A 20,717-nucleotide genomic window follows, 5' to 3' on the forward strand; every position below is an offset into this window, starting at 1 on the left:
GATAAGGAAGCAGTGTCCATGGGCCACATGATGGCCTTTGGCTTGGGCTACGGGTGGATGGGAATGTGACGGGAAGGAGAGATCACAGATTCAGTTTGAACATGCTGAGTTTGACGTGTCCATGGGAAATTATGGGAAGATGCCTGGTAGAGCTGGAAATGTGAGTTTAACGTTCAAGAGAGAGGTCAGGGCTGGATTTTGATCTGAGGAAATTCTGAGTAGAATGATAGTCGAAGCCTTAGGAACCGATGGGCTTTCTGAGGAAAGGAGAATGAGAAAAAGATTAACGACTAAATTTCTGCAGTGTTGAGGAGTGAGAGGAAGATGAGTCCGAGAGATACCTGTGTAGAGTCCTGATAAGCTAGTGTCATCACAGATAGGCAAGAACATGCCCCGAAGGGCTGAGATTCCATCAAGGGAGACTGGATGCAGATAGGGACAGAGTTCTGCTCAGTGTTAGCCCAGAGAGAGCCATGCAATCTGGTCTCCTGGGCAGATGGGGGAGGTGAACAAGGGCAATGGGCCCACAGGAGGGCACCACCAGCTACCAAGGGACCCAAGAAATGGGGGCAGAAGTGAAACTTAGTTTACTTTTTGGGCCCAATGTTTCAAATCTTTACTGCTTTGGTTGCCTGGGTCAAATACAGAAGCTTTATTAGTTCAAAGTGCTATAGCTTTAAATATGGTCTCATATAGTTGAAGAGAAAAGCAGGAAGTTCAGTGAAAGGAATTAATGACAATGGGAAATAGACTCATTTATGTGGAAAAACTTTATGAGGAACACAGTGCTGGCCCTGAGTTATAAATGAAGAAGAAGGCTAACGGTGGCAAGTATAATCCCGGTTGCAGCTGACATTTGGAATTACCCTCAGTCTTCTTCGCATAGTTAAGGGCAGAACACACCACTTCTGAATTTTACTGCTAACCGCAGGGAGGAAGACGGTGTACAGTTCCTCCAGAGTGTGATTCTTAACCTTTTGGCGAGGGTGGGGGGTAGTTACAGATCCTCATTGAAGAGTTGAAGAAACTGTGAACACCTTCCTCAGAAAATTGTATGCTAACATCCTCACACATAAGCACATGCAATATTACCTAAAATTGTAGGGGTCCTAGAAGGAACCTGTCTTCTAAATCTTTCTCCCCACAATGCCAGATGCAGAATAGGTGCTCATGAAATTTTTTTTTCTCATGAAATATTTATTAAGCTATTGAGTCCATAAATGTGTGAGGCATTAAGCTTATTATATAAAATCATGGTCAAAATGTAAATATCTTAGGTAGGAGTAGCTAAGGTTTTAGAACCCATTAATACGAATTCATTTATCACAGTGGTTTTCAACCCCAGGTGGACATTACAATCTCCTGGAGGAAGGGAAAACTTTAAAAATTACTGACACCCAGGCTCCACCCCAGACAAACTGACTGAAAAACTAAGGGTGTGAGGCTTGGGTATCAGTTTTGCCTAAAAGCTCTTCAGATGATTCTAATGTGCAGACAGGACTGAAATCAACGTAGCAGGTTAAAAGCTATAACATTTAGTAAAGAGAAAGAACGCAGTATGTAGGTGTGGGTATGATAACTAAGCTTTCATGGAGGAAATTGGGAGCCATCATAAAAACGATAATCTCTTCCAGTTACAAAGAATATTACACATCACTGTCATGCGCATGGTCTCATTCATGCCCCAGAGATACACCTACAGTTAAGCCAAGCAGATTTAGGTGACTCTTCAGAACAAAGCCAGGTCTGTTAATGCAAACTCAGATCTTCTGAGTTGGGCACATTTTTCTTTGGATTTTGCCAAATTGCCTCTTGGAGGATCAAAACAAGGGTTCCCACCCATGGAGAGCCCAACCCAGAAGGGGTCTGGAGTGGGGTCTGGGAACCTGTTGTTTTACAAGCACTGCTGATGATTCGATTGCAAAGCCATCTCCCAAGCAGCAGCTCTAAACTGGGCTGTGGTAGAGGAAGGTGGAGCAGAGGAGGCATATCAGTCAGAATTACCCGGGGAGATTTTTAAAATGCACATGCATGAGCCCCATCCCAGATCTGTGAAATCAGAGAACAGGGGCGATGGGAGTGAATATACAGAAAATGCTTGATTCTGATACCACTCTCACCTTAGCTGAGAGCCAACACATGTGGGATACATCTTGGCTGCCCAGCCAGGCTGCCCTGGGGCCACTGCTCCAATGGTGACCCCTGACCAGCCAGAGGACTGGGCTCTGGGCAGGGACTGGCACGAGCGCAGCTGATTAGATACTGAAGGTATGGAGGAGGGTGCTAAGGGCAGGTGAGGATGACAAAAACATGCTTTGTTCACTTCACAGCTTTGCAGGGCTGGCCCTGCTACAGGGTAACTGAAGCCAAATTTGTAGGAACAAAAACAGAGTAGTTTCCAAATCACTTCTGTTTTGCCCTTATCTCAGGCACACATGCCAACCCTGAAAGTGCCAGGTGCCCTTCTCTGCTGTGTGTGGCATGTGAAAACACCTGAGTGAAACCACCATCAGGGCGTGCAGAATCACAGGGATCCTGGCAGCAGTTCCGCAAGGGTGCCCTTATTGGGCTGATAGAAATAAACAGTGGGGATGTCTAGGTTAGGCATGAAAAGACAGAATGGGCTAGCAAGTTTGTTGAAAGGATGCATAGTATCGCTCTCCTCTCAAGGACAGAATAGATAACTCTTAGTTAATCATTCCCTTTGAATGATTTCCTTAGAAGACACTTCAATAAATGTTAGCTATGGTCATTCTTTCACCTTAGTCTCAGTTTTCCCCTCTTTGGGTTTTGTGTTTTTTTTAAATTTTTGGCTGCACTGCACCGCACAGCATGTGGAACCCCAGACCAGGGATCAAACCTGTACCCCCTGCATTAGAAGGTGGAGTCTCAACCACTGGACCACCGGGAAGTCCCAGTTTTCCCCACCTTGGACTGTAGATTTCTGATTTCTCTGGCCATGTGTACTGATACAGACTCCCTTTTGGGATAGTGAGGTAGGATTATGAGCCACAATTTTCACTGGTCAGAGTACCACTGTTCAGGGTCACCTGGAATTACTCTGCTTCAGAGGATTTGGAAGGAAGAAGACAGTCATGGTCCAAAGACTTTGAAGGGACTTTCCTAATAATTCTTTGAAGGGTTATCCTGGTACACTGTGAGCCAGCAGCAATCATTGAGATGGAGAAAGAGAGAGTGGGGGGTGTGTGTGTGTGTGTGTGTGTGTGTGTGTGTGTATGTGTGTGTGTGTGTGTGTGTGTGTGTGTGTGTGTGTGTGTGTGTGTAACAGCCGAGGTGGGTGATATTCTGTAACTCCTCCCCCTCTTTACCTTGGCAGGATTTCTTCTCAGCAACTGATGCACCCAAATCCTCCAAAGTGACAGGTTTGCTGTAGCTGCTCTGGATATGAATGAAGGGAAGAGGGCAGCATGTATCTTACTTGCTCTGTTGTACATATAAAGTCCATATCAATGCTGGGACTGTACCTTTGAAAATTCCATCTTTCAGGTCTGACATACTCAGAATTGTTAACATTGCTTTACATCATTTATACTTGAGACAAGCCCACTGGCTAACTTCTCACCTGCACAGCCCAGTGGAGAGCCGTTTTAAAGTCTTTATCCACAAGGGTGGGGTCTGCCCCCTTCTTCAGCAGCATTTGGGTGTGTTGAGGCCGGTTGTGGAAAGTTGCCCAGTGGAGTGGTGTCATTCCCTACAAAACCACAATCAGAGGGACACAGATGAGCACAGGATATCAGGAAGGAAAACGGAGCACACTTTCTCCTCAGACCTGAGGGCATCACCAGATGTGCTGGTTGCTGCCTGTCAGTTCATTCGTTCCTTGAGCCATTCATTCAACAGATACTTACTTGGCTTCTACTTGGTGCCAGGGAAACAGGTGTTAAGGACACTACAGTGAATAAGATAAATAAGATCCTGTCCTCGTGGGAATTACACTGTGGTAGAGGAAGATAGATAATAAATAAATGCATGCAAACAATCAAAAGGATTTTCCAGATTGTTGAATGCTATAAAGTGGTTGAGAGTTCGTGCCCCAGTCCGGGAAGATCCCACATGCCGCGGAGTGGCTGGGCCCGTGAACCTGTCTATTTTACTACGGTATCCCCAGGGACTGAACCAAGGCTAAATAAACAGCTGTTGAATGAATGAATGAAAGAATGAATGAATAGGGAGAGGAGTAGAAAGATGTGAGATGAGGTTGGAGAGAGGCAGGGCTGATCCTGGGGGCGTGGGATGGGGAATACCCTGCATAAGGCCTTTGGATTTTATTCTAAACTCAATAGAAAGACAGTGGGGGATTTTAAGCAGATGTTGACATGATCTGATTTACATTGTTTAGAAGAAATCACTCTGTGGCAGCTTGGAGAACAGATCTGGATGAGTCAATCTGGTGATCCCACCTTCTTTCAGAGCTTAAGGTCACACACTATAGGCATCATTTAATAATAAGATAAGCTTTTCTGGGAAACATTTGCCAAAAAGAACCAGTATTATTTGGGAGTGTACTACGAAAAGATGGCCTCTTCTCCTTGACGATGGCTCTCAATAATATGAAATGTATCTAAAATGGTTCTAGATTAAGATGCCTGGTAAAGGGAGCAGAGGACGTAGGTAGCTTTCTCTTTTTGGAGCTGTCTCTGCAGGTAACATAAAGATAATGTCACCGCCTTGCCCTTCTCTGCTCATCCAAGATGAGCTGAGTGGAGAAGATGGGCCTCAGCCTAGCTAGGAGTGCAGAACTAATATTATTCCAGAATTAATATGTATTGATCTAGAGATCTTTATGAGTTCTTATGTATATCATCTCACTTAATCCTCCAAACAGCTTTTTGGATTTAGCATTGTGGTGAAGTCCACTATGTGCTCACCAAACTCTACTTCCTCTCCCTCCAGGGCGCATAGTCAGTCTACACTCCCCAGCCTCCCAGCAGATACATGTAGCCACGAGACTGAGTCCTGAACATTGCAGTGTGGACAGAAAGGATGGAAGGATGGAAGCCCCTACCCCTCCAAGGTCTGTCTAGAAAACAAAACCTATGTTGTCTTTGACATAGTTTCTTCTCCTCACCTGACAACGAAATGTGGAGGAGGACAAGGCTCAAGAATGTGCTGGAATCATGTGATTAATCAACTCAGGACCCTGACTGATGAGGTAGGACAGGGTCACCTCATCAACCAGCACTGGGCTATGAAGCAAGCAGGAATATTAAGCTTTTATTATGTCAGGCCACTGAGATTTTGAATTGTTTGCTATAGCAGTTGGCCAACTCTGACAGGTGCCACTGTGCTTCCCATTTTGTGGAAGAGGAAGCTAAGCCCTAGGGAAGTTTACAAGTCTATGATCGAGCTGAATCTAGGGTGTGATGTTTGTGGGGCTGTGAGATTAGAATGTTAACCCCCCTTGACCAGTTCCATATTCTAAACCATTACATTATGGTCTGCTTTCAAGTTTCAAGTGTCACATAACACTGAGCCTCCAGATACTCTTAAGGATATTTCAAGAAATTGGTTCCATATGGAAAAGAATGCTGGTCTAAAAACAGTGGAATGTCTTGTTCTTATTCCAACAGCTGAATGTTACTTTGGGTTCAGAATAGCTCAAAGCATTTCAATGGGTCCTCTTCATTTTTTAATTTGACCCACTGGAATTAGACATCTGGACTCCAAGGAATCAGATTCTTTTTACTGTGCAAGGATTATTCCCAGTGCTGAGTCCCATGTGCTTCAGAATCATTGGCTTCCTTATGAAGTGCCACCTGTATCCAGGGTTAAAGACATTGGAGACAATTTTGAAGTCACTGGGGTGTTAAGCTCCAAGAAGGCAGGGCCCTTGTCTGCCTGTCTGAATCCCTGGAGCCTAGAACAGTGCCAGGCACATTGTGGATGCTAAGCAAAGGCTTATTAAATGACTGAGTGACTTCTTACTGTTCTTGATTGAATTTTTTGCTTTTGTAAAATTTGGCTTTGCTTTCTAAAATCATTCACAGAAGAAAGACAGAACATGACTTCTTTATAGAAAATGAACTTGTCTGATACGATCATTGTTACCAACTGTTCAATTGAAACCTGTTAGAATTCTTGATGAGCGCTCCAAATGAGGTAGATGGCAATCACTATATGCAGAGATATAGATTTAGCAATATGAGAATTCAGTGTGAAATTGTGAATTAAACTGTCATTATGCACTGTTAATCCTTGTCTCCTAAATATAGCTTCTAGGCTTTAAGAGTTATTCTCTTAAAACAACAACCACCCCTCCCCAACCCACTGCTAGAAAAAACAAAACAAAACAAAACAAGAACAACCCTCCCCACCTCCTGCATGCTATGGTAAATGGTGGGGAGGGGCACTACCATTTTTCATATACCTACTTGGTGCCAAGAACTTTATTCACTTCACTGAATCTTTACAACAATCCTAAGAGATAGATATTTTTAGACCCATTTTACAGGTGAGGAAACTGAAACACAGGTTAAATAGTGGGTTGGCCAAAAAGTTCGTTTGGGCTACAGACAAACCCAAATGAACTTTTTGGCCAGCCCAATAATTTCTCTAAGGCCACTGACTGGGTACAAGGCAAAGGTGGGATTCAAATCCAGGTCTCTCCAACTCTGGAGGAAAATGCTCGTTCCACACATCAAGCTAGTAGACTTTCAATTTTGGAAATGAGCTCAGCTGCTGGACAATTTTTTTCTTTGTGCTTTTAGCTAGATTCAGGGTCTTCTCACTGTCTAGAATGGTGATTCTCAGTAGCATAAGGGTTGCCACCCTTTACTATTATTTGTTTCGTTTGGCATCACCTCTAGTTTTCTTCTAAAAGTGCAGCTGGCAAATATTTATTTTTGTAAGGTATTGAAATATACATATTCTCCCCCCACTCCTCCCCTACCCTGGAATTTGGGATCAGTGTTAATAATAACTGTTGATCCTCTGAGTGGCCCCAAATCAAGACGTGAAACACTCCATTACTTCTCTAAATAATAATATGTTATATAATATAAATTTGTATATTTATATTACAATACAAACAGGTTTCAAACATTCACTCAAGTCAAGGGAAACTTCCTGTTGCTATTTTTTTCAATTGGGCTAATGAGAAATACAAATACATTCTCTTAGTAATATGAAAACCAAAACTTTTAGAATCAGCTCAAGCACAGCCCTTTGTATTGCACAACACACTTTGTTTAGGAACTTTTTCCTACAACTGCCTCCTCCTTCCTTCAGCTTCTATAACACAGCTAACACATCTTAGTTGTGTTATGTTAGGACTCTGGTGGCCATTTAAGGGTCAGACTTCAGGCTTGGCAATTGGCATTTGCACTGAGCTGTGATAGGGACTAAGATTAGCTGTGATGCACTTAAAGGCAGAGGCTGTGGCTCATTCACTGTGATATGCCCAAGTACACATTAGGTGTTCAAGAAGTGTTCATAGGAAGAATTAATTAGTGAATTGCAGGTTATCCAGGATTCCTTGAATTCATGGGGAGTGTAAGATACTAGAGTCTGTCGAACGCAAGCCAGCCACCTGCGTCCAAACTGTGAGGCTCCTCATTGCGTCAACTGGGCCTTCAAAGAATCTAAGGGCTGAAAATCTAGGAGCTACCTGAAGATATATTACAACAAACACCCAGATGACTCTTGTGACAGTAGAATTCCACTTTCTTGAAAAAGAAGGAGTATTGGCTCAAACAGTGAAGAGTAACTTACATTCATTTAAGAACACAGCTCTCTAGAATGTTTTGGAGGGAAATGTTAAGTTTTGGTTGACTTAGGCTCCATCTTGAGATAGCTGATAGGACTGTGTGTGGTGACTGCTGGGTGCATAGCGGGGCTGTTTTGGAACACACTCTTGTACAGATGAGTAATTCTGTGCCTTGAGCCTGTGCCACCAACATTTCAGTTAAGGGCTTTCAAGTCCTATTAGCTTCTCAGACCTTTTTTCTTTTTTTCCAAAACCACTGTAACTTTTATGTTTTATGAAGCAGAAATCTGATGAAGTGCTTAGCAGTTTTCACGTTTCAGAACTGCACTTTTAGACCAGCTCTTGCAGACGCCGAAAGACACAGAGAGAGAATATGTGATGTGGCTGGGTGCTTGGTTCACCCCTCGCCTTGGTGCACTGGGGGCAGAATTTTAGCAGGTGTTTGAAAGATCAGCAAAACAATTCTAGATCATCTGAAAGATCTAGAATTTCACAGAAGTCCAGTTTGGCTCTGTTTGACATTTTAATATCCACACATTAGTAATGTTGTGATTACCTCTCACAAAAGTTATAGAGGGTCTTCTGTGTACAAAAGATTGGAATAAATGATGTACTTTAAAAGATTCTTAAAAAACCTAGATGGTTAGCAGTGCTGTAATGAAAGCCATTTTCTTCAAATTTATTTGGGAAAAAACTTACAATTACAGATCACAAAGATTAGTAGTGCATTAGCAAAAAAGCCTTGCATATTAATATTGCAAATTTGTTCTTTAAAATAGTTTGATATCTGTTATTCAGTATAATATTTTTAAATTCTATGTATTTTATTTTATGTAATTTCAAACATTTTTCTGAGACGGGATCCATAGGCTTCCCCAACATACCAGATGTGTCCATGTCATGAAAATGGACAAGGACCCCTGCCCTAGAATCTACAGTACATTTTTGAAGATCTAGAAAAATATAAAATCTTAATTTTTTGAGAGGAGATTTTGGAAATAATTAAAAGTCACCTGGAGTCAAGCCTGGTTAATAAAATGGGTCACTGAGTTGGGTCAACAAAACAAAGAGAGAAAAGGTCAATAAAATAAAATTATATGACTTTTTCTTGAATTTAATAATGTAATTATTTATCTAAACATGTATTTTTGGGGGGACTCTACTATGTGCAAGTTACTGAACTAGATTCTAGGGACACAAAGATAAAAAATACTGCCCCTAGAAAATTATGGGGAAAGGAGGGTTGGGGGAGAGAGGAAAGTGAGGGCTCCTAAGTAGTAGTGACTCTACTCCATTTGTTAAGGTGTTCATTTTTAGGATAAAAATTCTGGTTCATTAAAATTTTTTTGCTTTATTATTTTACCTTTTGCCAACTGTAAAATAAAAAGATTTCTAGGGTCCGGGACTATTTCTACTGATTTTGCCTTTATAGTGCACAGTCTCTGCTTATGCTTGTATCTTAGGAATGTTGTAAGTGGATTTTAGTGCTAAGAACTATATCCAAAGATTCACATCTGTTTTTGCAACTTGGATTTATTTTCTGAGAGCGCTGTTGTAATGGAAGTTTGGATTGTCAAGCCACTCACAAAAATCTACTTATATCAGAATGCGCATTTAATATAGGATCAACAATCTATCCTAAATACCATGCATAACAGGGCTTTTCTGGATAAATGCATTCAAAGTTCTAACCCAGATGCCAACATTTCATAGCCACTCTTGATGAGGTGCTCTTCCTGTCAAAGCTAAAATGAAAGCAGGAGAGGTTAGGTTGAGGAATTTAGCAACTTAACGCTCTGTAGCTGCAACAGACAAGCCTCTCTCTTTGTCAGTGATTCCCCTGAGGACCAGAAGAACAAAGGCACAAAGGACAATCTGACCCATCTGACCCATCTTGCCTTTCCCACAGTGTTAAACTTTACAGTGTGAATAGCTTCTAAATAAGTCACTTTATAACTAAGCAGTGTGGTTAATGAAACAGGAAAAACAAACATCACTGGAATGAGAACAAAGAGTTCAGAAATGGAACCATATATTAAAAAAAAATCTTATAACAAAGTAAAAGAAAATTTAGCATAGTGTAGTTATGTCCCTAGGGGTAGGGAAGGCCTTCTTTAAAAAGATACCAAAAGCAAAAGCAACAATGGACAAGAATGATCATTTTGATTCTATCCTGTTTTAAATTTTCTGTACATGAAAAGACATCATAAACAGTTCTAAAATAAGGAACAGACTATGAAAAAATATTTGCAATCCAACAGCAAAGGATTAATGCTCAGAATATAAAATAAACTCCTATGAATCTGTAAGAAAATTACAAGTAACACAACAGATGAATGGACAAAGGACCTAAACAGGCAAGTCACAGGAGATCTAAAAATGACCATTGCACCTATGAAATTATGCTCGATCTCACTGGCTATAAGGGAAATGCAAATTAAAACAATAACAAGAAAATCCAACAATAGGAAAACAGTGATAAACACCTTTTTACACTATGGGTGGAGCTATAAATTGATGCAGTTGTTTTGAAGAACAACCAGGCATGCATATTAAAAATAAAAATAGGGACCCATCATGCAATGTTGGTGGGAATGTAAACTGGTGCAGCTACTGTGGAAAACAGTATGGAGGTCCCTTAAAAAACTAAAAATAGAACTACCATATGATCCAGCAGTTCCATTCCTGGGTATATATACATAAAAAATGAAAACACTTATTTGAAATGACACATGCACCCCAATGTTCATAGCAGCACTATTTACAACAGCCAAGATATGGAAGCTACCCAAGTTCCCATCAATAGATGATGGGATTAAGATGATGTGGTGTGTGTGTGTGTGTGTGTGTGTGTGTGTGTGTGTGTGTATATATATACACACACACACAATGGAATATTACTCAGCCATAAAAAGAATGAAATATTGCCATTTGCAGCAATGTGGATGAACCTACAGAATATTATACTTAGTGAAATAAGTCAGACAAAGAAAGACAAATACTATGTGATATCACTTGTATGTGGAATCTAAAAAATAATGGAAAAGAATGTATATACAAAACAGAAACAGATTCACAGATATAGAAAACAAATCTTTGGTTACCAGTGGGTGGGGGGAGAGGGACAAATCAGGGGTACAGGATTAACAGATACAAACTACTATATATAAAATAGATACGTGGGAGAGAGGGGGAAGATGGCGGAAGAGTAAGATGCGGAAATCACCTTCCTTCCCACAGATACACAAGAAATACATCTACACATGGAACAACTCCTACAGAACACCTACTGAACGCTGGCAGAAGACCTCAGACCTCCCAAAAGGCAAGAAACTCCCCACGTACCTGGGTAGGGCAAAAGAAAAAAGAATAAACAGAGACAAAAGAATAGGGATGGGACCTGCACCAGAGGGAGGGAGCTGTGAAGGAGGAAAGGTTTCCACACATTAGGAAGCCCCTTTGCGGGCGGAGGATGCGGGTGGCGGAGGGGGGAAGCTTCGGAGCCGCGGAAGAGAGCACAGCAATAGGGGTGCGGAGGGCAAAGCGGGGAGATTCCCGCACAGAGGATGGGTGCCGACCGGCACTCACCAGCCCGAGAGGCTTGTCTGCTCACCCGCCGGGGCAGGCGGGGGCTGGGAGCTGAGGCTCAGGCTTCGGTTGGAGCACAGGGAGAGGACTGGGGTTGGCGGCGTGAACACAGCCTGCAGGGCGTTAGTGCACCACGGCTAGCCGGGAGGGAGTCCGGGGAAAAGTCTGGACCTGCCAAACAGGCAAAAGACGTTTTCTTCCCTCTTTGTTTCCTGGTGCGCGAGGAGAGGGGATTAAGAGCGCTGCTTAAAGGAGCTCCAGAGACGGGCGCGAGCCGCGGCTACCAGCGCGGACCCCAGAGACGGGCATGAGACGCTAAGGCTGCTGCTGCCGCCACCAAGAAGCCTGTGTGCGAGCACAAGTCACTATCCACACCTCCCTTCCGGGGAGCCTGTGCAGCCCACCACTGCCAGGGTCCTGGGGTCCAGGGACAACTTCCCCGGGAGAACGCACGGCGCCCCTCAGGCTGGTGCAACATCACACCAGCCTCTGCCGCCTCAGGCTCGCCTCGCATCTGCACCCCTCCCTCCCCTGGCCTGAGTGAGCCAGAGCCCCCGAGTCAGCTGCTCCTTTAACCCCGTCCTGTCTGAGCGGAGAACAGACGCCCTCCGGTGACCTACACGCAGAGGCAGGGCCAAATCCAAAGCTGAGCCCCGGGAGCTGTGCGAACAAAGAAGAGAAAGGGAAATCTCTCCCAGCAGCCTCAGGAGCAGCGAATTAAATCTCCACAATCAACTTGATGTACCCTGCATCTGTGGAATAACTGAATAGGCAATGAATCATCCCAAATTGAGGAGGTGGACTTTGGGAGCAAAGATATATTATTTTTTCCCCTTTTTCTCTTTTTGTGACTGTGTATGTGTATGCTTCTGTATGAGATTTTGTCTGTATAGCTTTGCTTTCACCATTTGTCCTAGGGTTCTATCCGTCCGTTTTTTGTTTTTGTTTTTTTTACCTAAAAATTTTTGTTTCATAATAATTATTTTTTATTTTAATAACTGTTTTTTATTTTATCTTACTCTATTTTATTTTATTTTACCTTCTTTCTCTCTCTCTCTCCCTCCCTCCTCCCTCTCTCTCTCTCTCTCTCTCTCTCTCTCTACTTTTTCTCCCTTTTATTCTGAGCCGTGTGGATGAAAGGCTCTTGGTGCTGCAGCCAGGAGTCAATGCTGTGCCTCTGAGGTGGGAGAGCCAACTTCAGGACACTGGTCCACAAGAGACCTCCCAGCTCCACGTAATATCAAACGGTGAAAATCTCCCAGAGATCTCCATCTCAACACCAGCACCCAGCTTCACTCAACGACCAGCAAGCTACAGTGCTGGACACCCTATGCCAAACAACTAGCAAGACAGGAACACAACCCCACCCATTAGCAGAGAGGCTGCCTAAAATCATAATAAGTCCACAGACACCCCAAAACACGCCACCAGACGTGAACCTGCCCATCAGAGAGACAAGATCCAGCCTCATCCACCAGAACACAGGCACTAGTCCCCTCCACCAGGAAGCCTACACAACCCACTGAACCAACCTTAGCCACTGGAGACAGACACCAAAAACAACGGGAACTACGAACCTGCAGCCTGCAAAAAGGAGACCCCAAACACAGTAAGATAAGCAAAATGAGAAGACAGAAAAACACACAGCAGATGAAGGAGCAGGATAAAAACCCACCAGACCTAACAAATGAACAGGAAATAGGCAGTCTACCTGAAAAAGAATTCAGAATAATGATAGTAAAGATGATCCAAAATCTTGGAAATAGAATAGACAAAATGCAAGAAACATTTAACAAGGACCTAGAAGAACTAAAGATGAAACAAGCAACGATGAACAACACAATAAATGAAATGAAAATTACTCTAGATGGGATCAATAGCAGCGTAACTGAGGCAGAAGAATGGATAAGTGACCTGGAAGATAAAATAGTGGAAATAACTACTGCAGAGCAGAATAAAGAAAAAAGAATGAAAAGAATTGAGGACAGTCTCAGAGACCTCTGGGACAACATTAAACACACCAACATTCGAATTATAGGGGTTCCAGAAGAAGAAAAGAAAAAGAAATGGACTGAGAAAATATTTAAAGAGATTATAGTTGAAAACTTCCCTAATATGGGAAAGGAAATAGTTAATGAGGTCCAGGAAGCACAGAGAGTCCCATACAGGATAAATCCACGAAGAAACACGCCAAGACACATATTAATCAAACTGTCAAAAATTAAATACAAAGAAAACATATTAAAAGCAGCAAGGGAAAAACAACAAATAACACACAAGGGAATCCCCATAAGGTTAACAGCTGATCTTTCAGCAGAAACTCTGCAAGCCAGAAGGGAGTGGCAGGACATATTTAAAGTGATGAAGGAGAAAAACCTACAGCCAAGATTACTCTACCCAGCAAGGATCTCATTCAGATTTGAGGGAGAAATTTAAACCTTTACAGATAAGCAAAAGCTGAGAGAGTTCAGCACCACCAAACCAGCTTTACAACAAATGCTAAAGGAACTTCTCTAGGCAAGAAACACAAGAGAAGGAAAAGACCTACAATAACAAACCCAAAACAATTAAGAAAATGGGAATAGGAACATACATATCGATAATTACCTTAAATGTAAATGGATTAAATGCTCCCACCAAAAGACACAGACTGGCTGAATGGATGCAAAAACAAGATCCATATATTTGCTGTCTACAAGAGACCTACTTCAGACCTAGGGACACATACAGACTGAAAGTAAGGGGATGGAAAAATACATTCCATGCAAATGGAAAGCAAAAGAAAGCTGGAGTAGCAATTCTCATATCAGACAAAATAGACTTTAAAATAAAGACTATTAGAAGAGACAAAGAAGGACACTACATAATGATCAAGGGATTGATCCAAGAAGAAGATATAACAATTGTAAATATTTATGCACCCGACATCGGAGCACCTCAATACATAAGGCAAATACTAACAGCCATAAAAGGGGAAATCGACAGTACCACATTCATAGTAGGGTACTTTAACACCCCACTTTCACCAATGGACAGATCATCCAAAATGAAAATAAATAAGGAAACACAAGCTTTAAATGATACATTAAACAAGATGGACTTAATTGATATTTATAGGACATTCCATCCAAAAACAACAGAATACACATTTTTCTCAAGTGCTCATGGAACATTCTCCAGGATAGATCATATCTTGGGTTACAAATCAAGCCTTGGTAAATTTAAGAAAATTGAAATTGTATCAACTATCTTTTCCTACCACAACGCTATGAGACTAGATATCAATTACAGGAAAAGATCTGTAAAAAATACAAACACATGAAGGCTAAACAATACACTACTTAATAACGAAGTGATCACTGAAGAAATCAAAGAGGAAATCAAAAAATACCTAGAAACAAATAACAATGGCGACATGACGACCCAAAACCTATGGGATGCAGCAAAAGCAGTTCTAAGAGGGAAGTTTACAGCAATACAATCCTACCTTAAGAAACAGGAAACATCTCGAATAAACAACCTAACCTTGCACCTAAAGCAATTAGAGAAAGAAGAACAAAAAAACCCTCAAAGTTAGCAGAAGGAAAGAAATCATAAAGATCAGATCAGAAATAAATGAAGGAAACGATAGCAAAGATCAATAAAACAAAAAGCTGGTTCTTTGAGAAGATAAACAAAATTGATAAACCATTAGCCATACTCATCAAGAAAGAAAGGGAGAAGACTCAAATCAATAGAATTAGAAATGAAAAAGGAGAAGTAACAACTGACACTGCAGAAATACAAAAGATCACGAGAGGTTACTACAAGCAATTCTATGCCAATAAAATGGGCAACCCGGAAGAAATGGACAAATTCTTAGAAATGCACAACCTGCCATGACTGAATCAGGAAGAAATAGAAAATATGAACAGACCAATCACAAGCACTGAAATTGAAACTGTGATTAAAAATCTTCCAGCAAACAAAAGCCCGGGACCAGATGGCTTCACAGGCAAATTCTATAAACCATCTAGAGAAGAGCTAACACCTATTCTTCTCAAACTCTTCCAAAATATAGCAGAGGGAGGAACATTCCCAAACTCATTCTATGAGGCCACCCTTAAACCAAAACCAGACAAGGATGTCACAAAGAAAGAAAACTACAGGCCAATATCACTGATGAACATAGATGCAAAAATCCTCAACAAAATACTAGCAAACAGAATCCAACAGCACATTAAAAGGATCACACACCATGATCAACTGGGGTTTATTCCAGGAATGCAAGGATTCTTCAATATACGCAAATCAATCAACGTGATACACCATATTAACAAATTGAAGGAGGAAAACCATATGATCATCTCAATAGATGCAGAGAAAGCTTTCAACAAAATTCAACACCCATTTATGATAAAAAGCCTGCAGAAAGTAGGCATAGAGGGAACTTTCCTCAAAATAATAAAGGCCATATATGACAAACCCACAGCCAACATCGTCCCCAATGGTTAAAAACTGAAAGCATTTCCACTAAGATCAGGAACAAGACAAGGTTGCCCACTCTCACCACTATTATTCAACACAGTTTTGGAAGTTTTAGCCACAGCAATCAGAGAAGAAAAGGAAATAAAAGGAATCCAAATCGGAAAAGAAGTAAAGCTGTCACTGTTTGCAGATGACATGATACTATACATAGAGAATCCTAAAGATGCTACCAGAAAACTACTAGAGCTAATCAATGAATTTGGTAAAGTAGCAGGAAACAAAATTAATGCACAGAAGTCTGTGGCATTCCTATACACTAATGATGAAAAATCTGAAAGTGAAATCAAGAAAACACTTCCATTTACCATTGCAACAAAAAGAATAAAATACCTAGGAATAAACCTACCTAAGGAGACAAAAGATCTGTATGCAGAAAATTATAAGACACTGATGAAAGAAATTAAAGATGATACAAATAGATGGAGAGATATACCATGTTCTTGGATTGGAAGAATCAACATTGTGAAAATGACTATACTATGCAAAGCAATCTACAGGTTCAATGCGATCCCTATCAAACTACCACTGGCATTTTTCACAGAAGTAGAACAAAAAATTTCACAATTTGTATGGAAACACAAAAGACCCCGAATAGCCAAAGCAATCTTGAGAACGAAAAATGGAGCTGGAGGATTCAGGCTCCCTGACTTCAGACTATACTACAAAGTTACAGTAATCAAGACAGTATGGTACTGGCACAAAAACAGAAATGTAGATCAATTTAACAGGATAGAAAGTCCAGAGATAAACCCACGCACATATGGTCACCTTATCTTTGATAAAGGTGGTAGGAATGTACAGTGGAGAAAGGACAGCCTCTTCAATAAGTAGTGCTGGGAAAACTGGACAGGTACATGTAGAAGTATGAGATTTGAACACTCCCTAACACCATGCACAAAAATAAGCTCAAAATGGATTAAAGACCTAAATGTAAGGCCAGAAACTATCAAACTCTTAGAGGAAAACATAGACATAAATCACAGCAAGATCCTTTTTGACCCACCTCCTAGGGAAATGGAAATAAAAACAAAAATAAACAAATGGGACCTAATGAAACTTAAAAGCTTTTGCACAGCAAAGGAAACCATAAAGAAGACCAAAAGACAACCCTCAGAATGGGAGAAAATATTTGTAAATGAAGCAACTGATAAAGGATTAATCTCCTAAATTTACAAGCAGCTCATGCAGTTCAATATCAAAAAAACAAACAACCCAATCCAAAAATGGGCAGAAGACCTAAACAGACATTTCTCCAAAGAAGATATACAGATTGCCAACAAACACATGTAAGAATGCTCAACATCATTAATCATTAGAGAAATGCAAATCGAAACTACAATGATATATCATCTCACACCGGTCAGAATGGCCATCATCAAAAAGTCTAGAAACAATAAATGCTGGAGAGGGTGTGGAGAAAAGGGAACACTCTTGCACTGCTGGTGGGAATGTGAATTGGTACAGCCACTATGGAGAACAGTATGGAGTTTCCTTAAAGAACTACAAATAGAACTACCATATGACCCAGCAATCCCACTACTGGGCATATACCCTGAGAAATCCATAATTCAAAAAGAGTAATGTACCAAAATGTTCATTTCAGCTCTATTTACAATAGCCAGGAGATGGAAACAACCTAAGTGTCCATCATCGGATGAATGGATAAAGATGTGGCACATATATACAATGGAATATTACTCAGCCATAAAAAGAAACGAAATTGAGTTATTTGTAGTGAGGTGGATGGACCTAGGGTCTGTCATACAGAGTGAAGTAAGTCAGAAAGAGAAAGACAAATACCGTATGCTAACACATATATATGGAATCTAAGGAAAAAAAATGTCATGAAGAACCTAGGGGTACGACGGGAATAAAGACACAGACCTACTAGAGAATGGACTTGGGGAGGGGGAAGGGTAAGGTGTGACAAAGTAAGAGAGTGGCATGTACATATATACACTACCAAACGTAAGATAGCTAGTGGGAAGCAGCCGCATATCACAGGGAGATCAGCTCGGTGCTTTGTGACCACCTAGATGGGTGGGATAGGCAGGGTGGGAGGGAGGGAGACGCAAGAGGGAAGAGATATGGGAACATATGTATATGTATAAGTGATTCACTTTGTTATAAAGCAGAAACTAACACACCATTGTAAAGCAATTATACTCCAATAAAGATGTAAAAAAAAAATAGATACACAACAAGGATATACTACATAGCGTAGGGGATTATACTCTTGTAGTAACCTATAATGGAATATAATCTGCAAAAGTACTGAATCACTATGCTATATACCCAAAACTAACACAATATGGTTAATCAACTATATTTCAATTAAAAAAAATAGAACCCCTCCCACACACACACATGTACACTCTCTACTGCCCAACAATTTTTCTTCTAGAGAAATGCTCATATAAAATACTCAAGGAGGCTTATACAAACACCCTTCAGAGTAGTGTTTGTGACAGTGAGAAATTGGAGACAACCTAAATATTCATATGGGAACAGAAAATATAAGGACGTATTTTCATAGTGTGAATCATGAAGCCATTAAAAGGAACGAGCCAGATTTATATGCATCAACATATCCAAGACACTCTAAGACATCCTCTTGAGTGAAAATCAAAGTTGCAGAACAACATATAACATGAGATATCTTTCATGTTATACTCCATAGTGCCTATGTGTCTATATATATATACATACATAGTGTAAAAAGACAAAAGACTGGGAAAGAGATACATCAAATAGCAATTGGGGGCTAAGGTGGTGGGGTAGAAGTAATCATGGACTTATAGTATTACTTGTAATATTTAAATTTTTAAAGAAGCAAATGTGTTCATGTATTGCTTATACAAGTAAAAACTAACAACACAAGAAATGTTTTAAGTCACTGAGCTCAGATCAGGACAGCCTCTAGAGTGATATTCATCTCTCTGATATAAAGTGGCAGACATGGTTTTTTTATGTAAGCAGTTAGAGGACGGCTTCAGAAACAGATTTTTTTCCTTCCTCTCTCCCTCTCTCCATTCTTTAGTTTCAGTTAACAATCTAATATGTCTCTTAATGAAGTTAGATTTCTATTAATTGATCATTTAACCTTTAACCATTATTGTGATAAGCTTGGGAGTCCTTCAGTTATTGGAAAATAATTTTATTCACACTATATAGGGGTTGTGTCTTGCTCTTTCCTCTTGTCGTTAGGAAACCATAATGTTCTGCCAGCAATAGCTTACCTTTTCCCTGATTTCTTTTGCCTTTGCTGTTTTTTGCTTCCTGTTATTTAGCAGAGGTAGTGTTAACTGTTAACTGTTACCCCCTCATATATGATGGAGACTACATTGTGCTTGGAAGTCACTGGAAAAGTGATTGTGGGAGGGGCGGGGTTCAGTAAGCGACTGCTTATTCAGAACACCGAGAAGCCAAATGCAGGAACTCCTCCAAGGTAACAAATGACAAAGCCTGGGCGTGTTCTTTCCATTTCAGAACTGTCCTTTGTCCAATGGCAAAGAGCAAATTAGCCCTTGCAAATTTATGTGGATTGGCTCACACCAGCATTATACATTGTTAATGAAACACACAGGGAAGACTTAGTAGTTGGCTTCAGATGGATTTCAAACATGCTGTGACATGGTGCGAAGAGGAAGCTGCGACATTAGGGGGAAGTGTCCTGTTTGAAGCTCCTGCTCAAAAATGCCAACAGGTCAGAATGCTGGTGTAAGAGCAGGAGGAATGTTCTCTGAGAGGTTGCTTTGCATGAGAAGGAACTACAGACTTTTCCAATATTTACCACATATTATTTGAGAAGTGTTACAATTACCACCATTAGAAAGATTTTGTCTACATTCATTGTCTCCACCAGTCAAGGGCCTCCCAGGGTGGGAAAAAATAGGGAACTGTCACTTTGCTAGGGGATGTTCAGCTCCACTGAGGAGAGGACAGAGTTGGATGTCTGTAAGAGGAATTTAGCTTTAGGGTGTGAATGACTGAATTTGCCCCCTTTCTAATAAGTCCCAGTTAGTGGAGGGAGTGAAGGTAGGAGTTGGAGGTGGAAGAAGTGGTTGGCAAGTTGCCCAAAATCTAGAAGTTCTTCATCAGCTGACATAAACTGCAAGCCCCCAAGCTCCCTGATTTCACACCATGGGCAGAGTGATCAGAGTGTACTTGCTCATCTCTGGTTCTCGTTTTTAAAGCAGAAGTTTAAAACAGTGCAATGTTCTCTCATCTGAGGTTTTGCTTTAAACCACTGAAGACATGGGTGGGTGAAAGCAGCATGTGCCCACTGAGTCAGGGAGGTGTCCAACCTCAGACCCAGGCTGTGATGTAGGGGCTTTTTGGTGTGGTCATTACTGCCAAGCCCGTTGGAAGGAGGCCTTTGCTCAGAAGGCTCAAGAAAGATGGGGAGCCCAGCCCAGGAGAAATATGGGGTGGGGGGCCCGCCCCTGTTAGAGGGCTTCCTCCCATCCTGTCGTCTATGGCCAGGTCGTCTTGAAAACAGTGTTACTTGGCATCTTGAGGCATATGCACTTTCAGTGCTATCAGACTTTCTTCAAGTTATCAGACATTCTTAGTGCAGTCAAACCAAGCTTACTTTAAAAAAAATTCCTTGAAAAATCGGGTATTTAAATCAGTTTTAAGAAACTATTAAAGACATCAGGTTGGCTAATAAAAATCAGACCTGGTTTTTAGAAGAGTTAAGTAGATAAAAGACCCTCAGCTGCTTTGGGGCAGCTCTGCCTGGTCTGACCCATCCTCCCTCAGGAACTTAGTTGGGAGTGCTGTGCTGTCTTGTTGGAAGCCTTGTACAGGATTGCCTTGCAACGTAAAGCAAACAGCAGTTGTGATCATTGGCATTAATAATGTGGCTTCTGGG

At 41.1% G+C, this 20,717-nt stretch overlaps 1 protein-coding gene across 1 annotated transcript in view; it reads right to left on the reverse strand.

Annotated features, from left to right (window-relative positions):
• ANKRD55 (ankyrin repeat domain 55) overlaps window positions 1–20,717 on the reverse strand; it is a 102,222-nt gene that overhangs the window by 30,177 nt on the left and 51,328 nt on the right. The window contains exon 6 of the mRNA XM_019930032.3: window positions 3,584–3,712. Within this exon, the coding sequence (XP_019785591.1) occupies window positions 3,584–3,712 (129 nt within the window). The remainder of the gene's footprint in view (window positions 1–3,583; window positions 3,713–20,717) is intronic.

This window comes from Tursiops truncatus, chromosome 3, assembly GCF_011762595.2.
Source record: "Tursiops truncatus isolate mTurTru1 chromosome 3, mTurTru1.mat.Y, whole genome shotgun sequence".
Classification (NCBI taxonomy): Eukaryota; Metazoa; Chordata; class Mammalia; order Artiodactyla; family Delphinidae; genus Tursiops; species Tursiops truncatus.